Source organism: Bison bison, unplaced genomic scaffold (assembly GCF_000754665.1).
Source record: "Bison bison bison isolate TAMUID 2011002044 unplaced genomic scaffold, Bison_UMD1.0 scf7180017864036, whole genome shotgun sequence".
In the NCBI taxonomy this organism is placed as follows: domain Eukaryota; kingdom Metazoa; phylum Chordata; class Mammalia; order Artiodactyla; family Bovidae; genus Bison; species Bison bison.
Window position 1 is genome coordinate 4,860,976 of NW_011494608.1, and position 12,554 is coordinate 4,873,529.

At 53.0% G+C, this 12,554-nt stretch overlaps 1 protein-coding gene across 1 annotated transcript in view; it reads right to left on the reverse strand.

Moving 5' to 3' along the window:
- Window positions 1-12,554, reverse strand: part of COL22A1 (collagen, type XXII, alpha 1) — a 226,139-nt gene that overhangs the window by 168,141 nt on the left and 45,444 nt on the right. The window contains exons 5-6 of the mRNA XM_010834806.1: window positions 6,461-6,535; window positions 1,879-1,990 (exon numbers count right to left, since the gene is read on the reverse strand). Of these exons, the coding sequence (XP_010833108.1) occupies window positions 1,879-1,990; window positions 6,461-6,535 (187 nt within the window). The remainder of the gene's footprint in view (window positions 1-1,878; window positions 1,991-6,460; window positions 6,536-12,554) is intronic.

Here is a 12,554-nt window from a genome sequence, read left to right on the forward strand (position 1 = left end):
CCAGAGCGCCCCTCATCACTATCAGCTGTTGCCCTGCACGCCCTGCTCAGAGGCACTGCCTTCTGCGCTGGAGCAGGTGGAGGCTGTCTGGTCTGAAAGCCAGGACGGGAAATGAGGGGGCGTCTGGCTTCCTGGTTCTCAGACTCATGGACCCTCAGGGGCCCTTGGTTTGGCTGTAGGAGCTGCGAGCAAAGACTGGTCCTCTCTCTGTGCTTCTCAGGTCTTGGATCCGAGCTGCGAGTTGGCCCAGCTGCTCGGAGTCGTTCTCTGAGCTGGAGTCTCACCCTGGATCACACCCCAGCGCTGTAAGCAGCGCCCATCACTCCCCTGGGCCTCCCCCAGAGTCAGGGCCACCCCCGGTCACTGCCCACGGGAGGGTCTGCACAGACATGGGCTTGGGAGGCTTGGATAGACGCTGCCCTTCACTTCCTTTTTCATCTTACTGCGTCAATGAGGCCAACTCTGCTACGGAGTTTCTAAACACACTTACATCTCAACACGTGTATGTGTAACATACAGACAGATATGCTATGAGCGTGTGTGTGTTCGGTCGCTCAGTTGTCTCCAACTCTGTAGCCCACCAGGTTCCTCTGTTCATGGAATTTTCCAGGCAAGAATATTGGAGTGGGCTGCCATTTCCTTCTCCAGGGGATCTTCCCAACCCAGGGACTGAACCCACGTCTCTCGCATCTCCTGCATTGGCAGGTGGATTCTTTACCCATTGAGCTACCTGGGAAGCCCATGTATATATATATGCTGTGTCTACGTATTTATAACTGTGTCTACATCTGTTTATCTATACACAGGCATGCCTCGTTTTGCTTTAGCTTTACAAAGATACTGTGTTTAGATACTGCTTTAGTTTTGAAGATACTGAGTTTTTTTTAAAACACAAGACTGGTGGCTGCTCTGCACCAAGCAGGCCCATGGCTGCCACTGTCACACAGCATTCTTTTTTAATTAAGATATGTACATTGTTTTGTTAGACATAATGCTGTTGCACACTTAACAGACTACTGCTGCTGCTACTGCTGCTAAGTCGCTTCAGTCATGTCCGACTCTGTGCGACCCCATAGACGGCAGCCCACCAGGCTCCTCTGTCCCTGGGATTCTCCAGGCAAGAACACTGGAGTGGGTTGCCATGTCCTTCTCCAATGCGTGAAAGTGAAGTCACTTAGTCGTTCCCGACTCTTAGCGACCCCATGGACTGCAGCCCACCGTCCATGGGATTTTCCAGGCAAGAGTACTGGAGTCGGGTAACAGACTACAGTTCAGTGTAAACGTAACTTTGATACACACTGGGAAACCAAAAGAGTTGTGACTTGCTTTGTTTCGACATTCAATTTACTGGGGTGGTCTGGAACCAAACCTATAGTAACTTAAGGGCGTGCTCCTCTCTCTCTCTACCTCTGTCACTACCTTCCTGTAAATCTATCAAGAGACTAAGACTTTTTATTTGGCTGTTTATACATACACAGATATACAGGAGGGGGTAAAGGGATTGAAGTTGGAGGACCAGAGTTTGAGGCCAACTTCTGCTTCCTAGGACTATGAGATTTTGAACAGGTTACTGTCCCATTTTCAGACAAAAAAAAAAAAAATACACGCATGAGTGAATGAAGGATGGACACCAAATCCATATGGAGAGGTGAGTGTAGGAGGACCGGGGAACCAGTAACATTACAGGGAACAGATCAGTTAAGAAACAGGTGGAATTTCTGGGGTCAGTGATACGGAAGCTTCATCGCAGGGTGATCTCACCAGGCACTCTGCAGGCTAAACCCCTACCCAGTGCTCAGCGAGCAACCAAGCTCTCTGGCTGCTTCCCGCCCTTGCTAAGGCGTCCGGGGCAGGTCTGGGGGGGAAGCCAGCACTCACTCCGTCCTCTGCACCACAGGGAAGGATCCCATCCGGACGTAGGAGCTCTGCGCCCCGTTCTCTCTCTCCCCCAAGAGCGTCTTCACACTGAACAAGTCCATCAGGTCAAAACCTGTCCAAAGAGACGAGAGGCACATCAGAGAGAAGACGACTCTGTCTGTGATACCGCAGGAACAGAAGCGTGTCCTTCGCTTTGTTTTGGCTCCAAGAGAGGACCTGGCTCACTGGTCATGGGAAGTAATGGGAAAGACATGACCCTAGGGCTCGGGGGAGCTGGCGGGACGAGGCGGGGGCATCCAGGTCAGTCATGTATCTGTGTGATGCTGAGCAGCGACATAACCCCCAGGAGCCTGGGCGCTTGGTTGTGACAGAAGGTTGACACGCCACCTGAGACTGTCCTAAGGCCCCCAGGTGGTCACTCAACACAGGGTAGGAAGCTGACTCAGCAGGTCGGTTATTCCTCAGGATTCTGCATCACCAGCCACACATCCAGACCCATGACCCTCTACAAAACCTCCTGGACCAGCGTGGGGGGCTGGCTCGAGTCCTGCAGATACGGTCCTCAGAGAAGCCCAACCACAGCGCCCGCACGGACACGTCAGTGGGATGCATCGGCCTGACACCGCATCCCCGGGGAAGGAAGCGCTCCCGGCCAGTGAAGGGAGGCCCTCACCCATCTCCGCATCCCCAGGTCTAACGTGCCGCTCAGCATCAGCAGCACCAAACCCACAATTCTTCAGTAAGTTCCTCTGTCTCCAACACTCTGGGGCGAGGCCACGGAAAACAGGAAATGAACTCTCACATTAGGATGATTAAAACATCTTCTACCACAAAATTCTGCCCTAAGAGATGACTGAGTCATCCAGCTTGTATTCTTGAGAGCCTGTCTGTTCCCAACTCTGCGCAAGGAGCTGCAAGGACAGAAAGCACTGACCTCCAACCGAGAGTCTGAGCAGCAGCAGAGTCAGACCAACCTGGGCTGACCCGGAAGTGAAAGTGTTAGTCTCTCCGTCGTGTCTGACTCTGCCACTCCATGGGCTGTAGCCCTGCCAGGCTCCTCTGTTCATGGGATTCTCCAGGCCAGAGAATACTGGGGTGGGTTTTTCCATGTCCTCCTGATCATGAGGTCCTAGCTGTGTGACCTGAGGCAGGGTGCCTGACGTCTCTGAGCATCCATTTCTTCATCTGTAGAAAGGGGGCTGTCTTTGCATGCATCTCACAGGGCTGTGGTGAAGCTTGAATAATATGGTACAGAGCTCATCATACATAGCCTGACATGCAGTGAAAGATCCACGGAACAGTTTTCATATTAATTACTTCCCCTGACAATGACTGCCGTCTCTTATCCCACTACATCTGTCCATGGATTTCATTTATTCATTCAATATGTATTTTTTGAGAGGCTGCTCTGAGCCAAGCACATGTCAGCACTGGCAACAAGCTGGGAGAACTGGCCCCCAGAGGTTCCCAAGAGAGTGGGTTCAAAATCCAGCGGGCACGTGCCCGATGCCCACACAGCAAGGTGCCAGGGCTGAACGGGAAAGAGGCCTGCTCCTTCCCTTCACAGCGCCATCCCTCTTCCTGGAAACCTCCACTTTCAGTTTGGTTTCCCTGTAGTAGTTATTTGTGAGAGAACAACAACAAAAAAGACTTTTCAAAAAGCAAACATATGCTCTGCTGCCTAATTCCACTTTCACTGGTTTCCATGAATAAAAACAAAGACTTAAACACCACGAAACTGAACAACAAGCAATTAACGAGGTGGCAGCAAAGGGCACCGAGAGAAAGATGAATTGCCTGCAATAAATAAAGGCCGGGAAGGAAAATGAAAAATGTTCCCCAGGTAAGCGGACTCAGATGTGACGCACCGAGAGATAAAGAGGCAATTGTTTAATGCAGCAAGTGCGAGGGGGCACCTCCCTGAAGTCGTGGACTCAGCTGAAGCAAATGGCATCAGGGACACTGCCCAGAGTCCTTCAGGGGTCTGCGTGGGACCAAGCTCCGCTGGACACCCCGGGCATGAGAGTCACTTCCAGGTCTTCAGTGGGTCTGGCTGAGGTACACACAGTGTCTGTGTCCAAGGAGGAAGCTGAGCAATTGGGGGTGGGGCCTGATCTGATTCATGCTTCCATCCCTGAAAAAGGATGGGATCCGCTGCTGTTCTTAACTGAGGCTCCACTGGTGGAAAGAGGGAAGGAGAGAAGAAAGGAATTCACTAAACCACTCAGGGCTTCCTACGTCTTACAATGCCCCATTGGCTGCTCAGATTTCAGTAATCAACAGGACAAAATTCCCACCGTGCCTCCCACTGCCTGAAGTCTACTGTCCACAGAGAAACGGGCACAGAGGTGAGCAGTGTCCGTATAGTGGGTAGATGGGAAGAAGGGAGATGTCTGGGCTTGTAGAGGAGCACATGGAGTATCTGCCTGGCCCAGCTGAGGAGACATTAAGGAGGGCTCCCAAGAGGAGGCAAGGCCTGGCCTGAATTTAAAAAACAAATGAAATCTGGGGAGAGGAGGAGGGAAGGGCATTCAAGGTAACTGGATGTGCAAAGGTCACCGGACCTGAGGCAGTGAGGTTCCTTCCGAGAATCCCCACTATTTCAGGATGTCAGGAACCACGAGAGGGGGACCAAGGAGTGAGTGAGGCAGATGCATATCGGGCCAGGCTCCAACGGCCACATGAGGTGGCCTGGGCTTCTTTCTGTAGGAGATGGGGGGCGGGGAAAGGCTTTAAAGCAGGGAGAAACACAACCCCGGGCCTGTGCTCAACAGTCACTCTGGCTGCAGGGATGGAGGAGCTGGGAGACCAGGGAGGACCAGACTGGAAACACGGGGCTGGGGGGCGGGGAGGGAAGAGGCACTAGGCTGGGATCATCTGAGTCGGTCGGGACTTGGTGATGATTATCTGGAAGTCAGAGACCAGACAGAAGGAGAGACCCATCAGAATGCCTGTGGCCAAGTTTCAGAGTAAGACCGAGCCCAGCACCTCCCTTCACCATTAAATAACTCCTTCAGAGAGCACAGCATAGCATCGTAGTTGCTAGAATCTGCAGAATGTTCAGGTTTCAGAGCTGGGAGGGGTCCTAAAAGGCATTGTGCCAGAAGTGGGTAAACTGAGTCCCAGACTGCCGCCTCCAACTGCCTGGTCTGTCCTCCACCCCGTCCTCACTGCTCCAGCCCCACTGAGCCCAAAGACTAGCTGGAGTCACTTAAGGAAACACCTGGAGATAAGCCTTTGCGAACCGCATCTTTTACAAAACCTCCTCCCATTACCCGGCTGTGCTGAACATGGCATGTCCGCAGCACCTTCTGTCCTTAACTCCAGCCTCAGCCCCGGCAAGCGGCTGCAGCGGGACCCCACTGGGACGCTCCAGGAAGTGGGTCAGAGGGCCTGAGTGTTTCCTCACCCGTGGTCACTGGCTGAGGTCTGGGTTACTCTGTTACACCTGAGGAGGGTTAACCTCCTGATTCATCTCACCTGCTGTGCACACAGGCAGCACAGTCTCCTGCCATTCTAGAAACATCCCCCAGGCACCAAGTTGCAGATGCTGGCTCATTCATGTGGGCAGGCAGGGTTCCTGGGGTAGGGGTCGGGCAGAGCGGCACCTACGAGACACCTGGTTCTGATCGCCCACGGTTCACTGCCTCGGGAGGGAGACTGCACGTGGGTTCGTACTGGACCTGAGATAGTTTAGGGTGGATGGATGGGGCTCCCAACCTGGCTGGCACTGGTGAGGAGAGCTGGGCTGCTGTCCTGGAGGGGGAGAAAGCTCCCCTGTGATCATGCACCTAAAGTGTCTGCAGGACGCCTGGCCACAGGGAGCAGTAGACAGATGCTCATCACCGCCAGGATGAAGGGGAAGCCGGCTCAGCCGTCCCTACATACCCCCAATCACCCCGTCATGGATGGAGACAGCCTCTGCAGTGCTTATTTCTGCTGCTGGCTCTGCAGTCATGTGTCTCTCTGCTCCCTCATCCATTGATTCGCTCCTATATTTATAACTCTGATTCACTCTCTCCTTCACGCCCAAATGCAGCTATTTATTCACCTTCTTACTCGGGCTGCCCATCACTTACTCATTCCCCACATCCCTCATCCTACTTCATTCTCTACCGACGCCTATAGCATCACCACCGACTCCCAGATGGAAGACGTGAATGGCCTCCCCCAGTGGGCAGTTCGTGGACAGGAGTTGCTACCTGCACAGCTCAGACCGTCCCTAGGAATTTGGTGAAAGACAGCGATGAGGACAGTACCAGCAAGGCTACCACCCTTGAGTCCAGGAGGGTCACGGTCAAGTCCGGCAAAGAAAGTAAAAGTGTTAGTTGCTCAGTTGTGTCCGACTCTATGTGACCCCATGGACTGTAGCCCACCAGGCTCCTCTGTCCAAGGGATTCTCCAGGCAAGAATACTGGAGTGGGTTGCTATTCCCTTCTCCAGGGGATCTTCCTGATCCAGGGATCGAACCCAGGTCTTCGGCATTGCAGGCAGATTCTCTGCAGTCTGAGCCATCAGGGAAGATTCATGTCTGGCAAATGGCATCGCAAAGCAAGCCGTGCTGGGTGGCTGTTTCTCGTACCTGTGATCTCCTTGGTTCCGCCATTGGTGTGCTTAAAGCGATCTCCTTCCACACGAACGCTGGGGCAGAGCACATCTGAGAAGGGCGAGAGGAAAGAGACTGATGAGCAATCTTGACGTTCCCTCCGTGGAAAGTGACAGGGCAGAGACCCCGTCCACCCCCCAGCATGTGGGACATCTGCCGGGAGCAGCGGCAGAAGCAGGGCCACACCGACCGCGTGTTCTCTTTACTCCCAGATGTACCTGATGAGCATGGGCCCTACTGCCAGTGCTGTGCCCAGAGGTGCCACAGGAACAGGCAAGGTCCCAGCAAGGAGCTCACAGTGTGCCCATTAGAGGGAGCCCAGGAGCAATGCCCACAGGGTCAACAGCGTCCTAAGTGACAGGAATAGGTCTGGATTCCTGGGGTCTCAGGATCCAACACCCAGCCTTGCCTGGGAGGTCAGGGAAGCTTTCCCAGAAAGGTGATGCTTGCGGTTTCTCCTAAAGGAACAGTAAGACTCAGCCAGCCGGACCAAAGAACAAAAGGGGACACAGGCAGACAGGGAATGTCACTAACACAGGCATGAACCTAAAAGATGAGAATCCCAAGTCAGAGAGGTGTCAATGGAACGGGAAATGTGCTGAGGGCCCACCTGCAAGGCATCTGTTACAACGCCCGAGGGAGCTTCAGGTGCCACTCCAGGCAAACCCCAGAGGAAGCAAGACTGCTCAGTTATACAGAGGCAATGGAGGAAGTCAAAGTAAAACATACTTCGTTATATGGCATATCATATCTAAACATCTTCATGATTTCTCACCTTTAAAAAAACACTGGAAGGAAAAGGGATTCTTTCAGTTGCCCTAAAAATCCCAGAAACTCATTGTTACCAAAGGGGAAAGGGTCAGTTCAGTCGCTCAGTCGTATCTGACTCTTTGCGACCCCATGGAGTACAGCACGCCAGGCCTCCCTGTCCATCACCAACTCCCGGAGTTCACTCAGACTCACGTCCATCGAGTCAGTGATGCCATCCAGCCATCTCATCCTCTGTCATCCCCTTCTCTTCCCAGGGAAAGGGTAGGGAGGGATAAACTAAGAATTTGGGATTGGCAGATACAAACTACCATATACATGTGTGTGTGTGTATATATATACACACACAGACACATATATATATACTAAACAACTAGGACATACTGTACATACAACACAGGGAACTATAGTCAGTATCTTGGAATAACCTAGAATATTAAAGAAACTGAAAAAGAATACATATGTATATATACACATATGTGCATAACTGAATCACTTTGCTGCACACCTGAAACTAACACAACATTGTAAACCAATTATACTTCAATTTTTAAAAATCCTAGAGAACCCACTGTGAATGTTGAAGTCTCGGACCCTAGTTTTGGCTTCCCTGCAAGAGATTAGGCTTCCCCTAATCTCTTTCTCTGTGTGAGCATGTGTGCCATGGGACACCTTACAGAGAACACACTTGTCATAGGGTAGCTTGGAGGACAGGCAAGATCAATTCATAACGGGATTAAATTTATCACCAGAGGCAACTCAGCACAGACGCTGCCCTGCCCTGGAAGCAATCTGGTAACACACATTATTGTAATAATCACACCTGATCAGGCAGTCCTGTCATCCCACAGATGTCACATACAATGACTTCTTTTCGGCACAAGTGTTTCATTGTGGGACCCTTCACCAATCAGGAGTGAGGAGCAAGAATGGGATTCTCCCTGATTTGGGAGGAGGTATTTTTAATATTTATCCCTGAAGGCACCAGAGGTCTGACAGGCCCCAAGGAAGGGGTTATTTTGGAAACAGCACAGAGCTGTCTGTGTCTAGAACCACATATATGCAAGTGGGTGCCGGTGTTGCGCAGGGTACAGACAGCGCCACCCAGGACAGAGGCAGCTGCGGGTGACAACCAACTGCTCCAAGGCTGGCAGGCCGCCAGAGGGATGCACTGGGACTGTGCGTCATTAAAATGAATTGACTCAGAACCTGCTAGCCTTGATTATGAGCAAACCTCTGGAGTCGACGGCTGGAGCTCAGGGCAGGCAAAGCCACTGAGTCTTTGTCTCTGCAAATATCCCAGGGGGAGGCCCTGATTCCCGAACCGATGGTCAAAGACAGTTTGAAGGCCACGAACACAGAAAAGATGGAAACGTTTCAGAGATGTCAACATGTGCCCAAACCACTTTAAGAAATCAGTCCCCAGACCACCTGCCAGTCCCCTCATGGGAGCCATCACTAAGCCCCATACATGCCAAAGCCTCAAGAGGGAATTTATAGCTGACAATAAGTCAGGACAAATGGCTCCCAAAATACACACTACATCCAGGCTTCCCAGGGAGGAGGGGGCCCTGGAGGGTAACCTCTTTGCAGGGAATGGGGGTGAGCACCCAAAGTCACTCTCAGCTCGTAACTATGTGCCTTTGGCCAAGACACGTCCACCTCTTGGATAATGATCTATTTATTTCCACATGAACTTGCTTATTGGAATTGAAATACAGAGGTCCAGACACAATCCAGGTCCTGAGCTAGTTTTAAGGACCCACAAATGAGAAAACAGATAAGATAGCATCCCTGCCTTCAGGGTGCTCGTGGGCTGACTGTGGCCATGGCCTGAGACGGGTCAGCTCCAGAAAGTGCCAGGGCTGCCCTGACACCCTGTGTCTGTCTTCTTGCCTCACAGCATCCTCCTCCTTGACCCTCCAGACCCTGATCAGCAGCCCCCTGGGCCTTGCTCCCACTCACCCCAGCCTGAGTGAGGACCCCTCAGCAGGGTCCCGTGTCCTAGGGCTGGTGGTGCCGTGCTGAAGGCACTGACCAGCGTGGCTGCCTCCCCAGTTAAGTCTAGAGGCCCAGCTGAGTCTCAGTCCAGCCCTGTCTCCACTGCCTTCCCGGCTCCAGGCTCAGAACGGGAGGCGAGTCCATGATGGACGGAAGGACTAGCGGTGCCTGAACCAAGAGGTAAACGCTGAGTGGTAGACCAGATGCCTCCTGGGAAAGGGCTTCACTGTGCTTTCAACCAGGTGAGAACTCAGAGTCCAGGACCCCAGCCACTGGGGCAGGCACTGTTAGCTGCCACCCTCATACCCATCCCTCACTTCCTCCTGGCGAAAACAATGTCACTTTTATTCAGATGAGCAGCATTGTTAGCCCAGGGAGAAAAGCGGTGAGTGGTAGGTCCAAGCCAGTTATGACTCCTATGGTCCCCACCTTTCCAGCCACCCCCTCCAGCTAGAGATGCATCTGTGACCCAGTTCTGGCCAAGGGCGTAAACACCAGAAGTGCACGGTGGGTGGGAGAAGGCTGAGGTCTGAGAAGACCTCCGTTTCCCTGATGGACGGGGACAGGTGGGCCGAAGGGGCTGGCAGGGGCACGTTCCCTTCCTCCTCCTTCAAATGCAGGACAGAACATCTGCAGCACTGTCTAGGAGAACTGAAGAAGAGGAATTCCGCTGCCCCCAAGTCCAAGTGAAAAGCTTGAGAAAAAGCAAAGGAGCTACTGAGAGACTGGATTACCGTCACATATCCAGTCAATACAGACTTTTCAGGTTATCATTCAGGATCAACGTAAGGAGCCGCTCTGGAATTAAGGAGGAGAGTAAGTTCTCAGCAGTCAAAACGTGTATTTAACTAGTTCCCGGTGAGCTGGTTGCTTTTCCTTTTTGAAAGTGTGAGAGCATAAAAAAGATACAGCTGATGACAAAGCCCCATTTCCCCCGGAGTTCACTCATTGATGTCTGTATTCCCTCAGCCTTTAGGAAGGTAGAACATTCTAGACTTCCTGGGAGCAATGCGATCTCCCTTTCCCCAGGATGGATTCTTTTTCATCAGAAGCTGCAACAGAGGCTGAGTCTTGGCTGATCAGAGCTGCTGCTCCCTGGGGCACATGACAGAAACTCACTGCAGGTTCTCAGGAAGAAAAAAAAAAAACTTGCCCTCAGTTTACCGAGTTGCAAATAGGGAGCATGTGTCTGAGCATCAGGGGAGGGACGTTAGCAGAGACAGTCTCTGCTGTCCTCTGCTTCGAGCTGACCCACTCCGCAGCTCTGTATGGAGGAGACACGCCAGGCCATCCCAGACATGCCTCCCAGTCCCCTGGCTTCCAGTCCAGAGCTTCTCCAGTGGGGGGGAAATGGGAGGGTGCTGGCAACTACTGAGTGGCTACTGCATGCCAGTCACACTGGAGATTTGACTCACAACAGCCATTCCAGGAGGCAGATTTTGTTCCCATGACTTAGATGGAGGAATGGAGGCTAAGACAGGTTAAGAAACTCACCAGGAAGGAAGGGTGTCTGGGTTTGAATAAAGGGCCACCTGTGTCTAGAATGAGCGTGCAGAGGTGGTTCCCCGGCCAAGCTGAGCAGCACCGGGAGAAGCTGGGAGCAGAGCCCGAGGGAGGAGGCGGTCACTGCCCATCCATCACCTCACGGCCATGAACCACAGACGGGATGACGACGGTCCAAGTGGGCAGGGGAGGGGACGGGGGAGGCAGACACGGGCCAGACTCATGGGGTCGTTACTCTGAGGCCAGGAGGCCAGCCAGGAAAACAGTCCACACACCCCCACTCTGGAGAGCCAGGCCCCAAGGCCCCAGGGATGAAAGGAATAATGATTAGAACCACAGGCTTCCAAGGCCGATGGCCCACACATCGAGGTACTGTGGTCTGCTTCTGCCCGGGGCCAGAGCTCTCCCTGCGGTCAGCAGACGGAGGGAGCTTGCTCTGCACAGACACTGCGCCAGGGGCGTTGAAAACATCAGCACGTCTGACCAACTCCTCCCTGCAGCTTTACGGGCCAGGTGCGGCGGTTCACAGGTGCAGAAACAAAGGCATAAAGAGGTCAGCAGGCTGTCCAAGGCCACAGAGCGGGCAGGAGGCAAAGCCAGCACGCCAGCCCAGGCGTTGGCTCGGGACCACGACAGCACGAAGCTTCTCTCCAAGGTCACCAGCCCAAGGTCACCCAACACAGAGGACCCAAGTCTGCCTTGTCTCCAAAGCCTGCGGGGACAGATGGCCAGCTTGCTACTTTGGGGGGCACACCTTCTGCCTCTGGACGCCCCGACATGCACCCAGAGCTTCCTTGGTCTGCACTGAGGATTCATCTGCTCTCTGACTTCCGCCCATCAGACCCGAATACTTGGGCCCGCTTATGGCTGGCTCTGAATAGGACACTGGGGAACCTGGGGAGGGCAGATGTCAAGACTCTGACCTTGAGTGTACCCTCTGCTGGTGCCAAATCCAGAACGGCCCCACTGTCTCTCACAAAAGTGGGTTAGATGTTTTCAGATAGTCAGCGTCCTCCTCTCTCCAATCGTCTCCAGCTGAGCATCCCTTGTTTCCAGCAGCTCCCTCACCCAGGAGAGGAAGATCGGAAGCAGTAAGACCCCAACCTATGAGCACACACGCCGTACACTCACAGGTCCCGGGGCACGGCTGAGGAGTGGCTGCCATCCTCCGGGACTCCAGGTCACCCCTGGAAACAGCCCTTGCGCCCCCCTGCCCATCCCTGGTGACCCTGCCGCCCCCTGCCCCTACAGCCTCCAGCTGCCTAAGCATCGAGGGTACCAGAGCAAGCCTCAGGCCTCCTTCTAGTAAAGTATAATATTGATAACCTGCAAATACTGTACTAGTGAATCACCTTCATATTTTTAAGGCCCACATGAAAACAAAGAAAAGCAAAAAGGAGGTAAAAACCACTTCAAGTCCTGCGCTCGCAGAGGTAGTAAGTGTTAACGTGTGTTCTTCCCCACCCCGTACGTTTATGTCGAGTTGTGGTGTCAAGTGTGGAAATGCTGGGGTCATACTGGGTCTGAATCCTGCTTCTACCGCTAACCAGAGGTGTGCTTGGAGCAGGTTCTCTAAGCGATCTTAGACTCAGTTGTCTCATCTGAAAAATGGGCATAACACTGCACTGACAGGTGTCACAAAGGAGACCAACCACTGGCCTCTGTCGGCAGAAGATACGGAGGTGAGTCACTAGCACAGTATTTGCAGGTTATCAATATTGTACTTTACTAGAAGGAGGCCTGAGCCTTGCTCTGGTACCCTCGATGCTTAGGCAGCTGGAGGCTGTAGGGGCAGGGG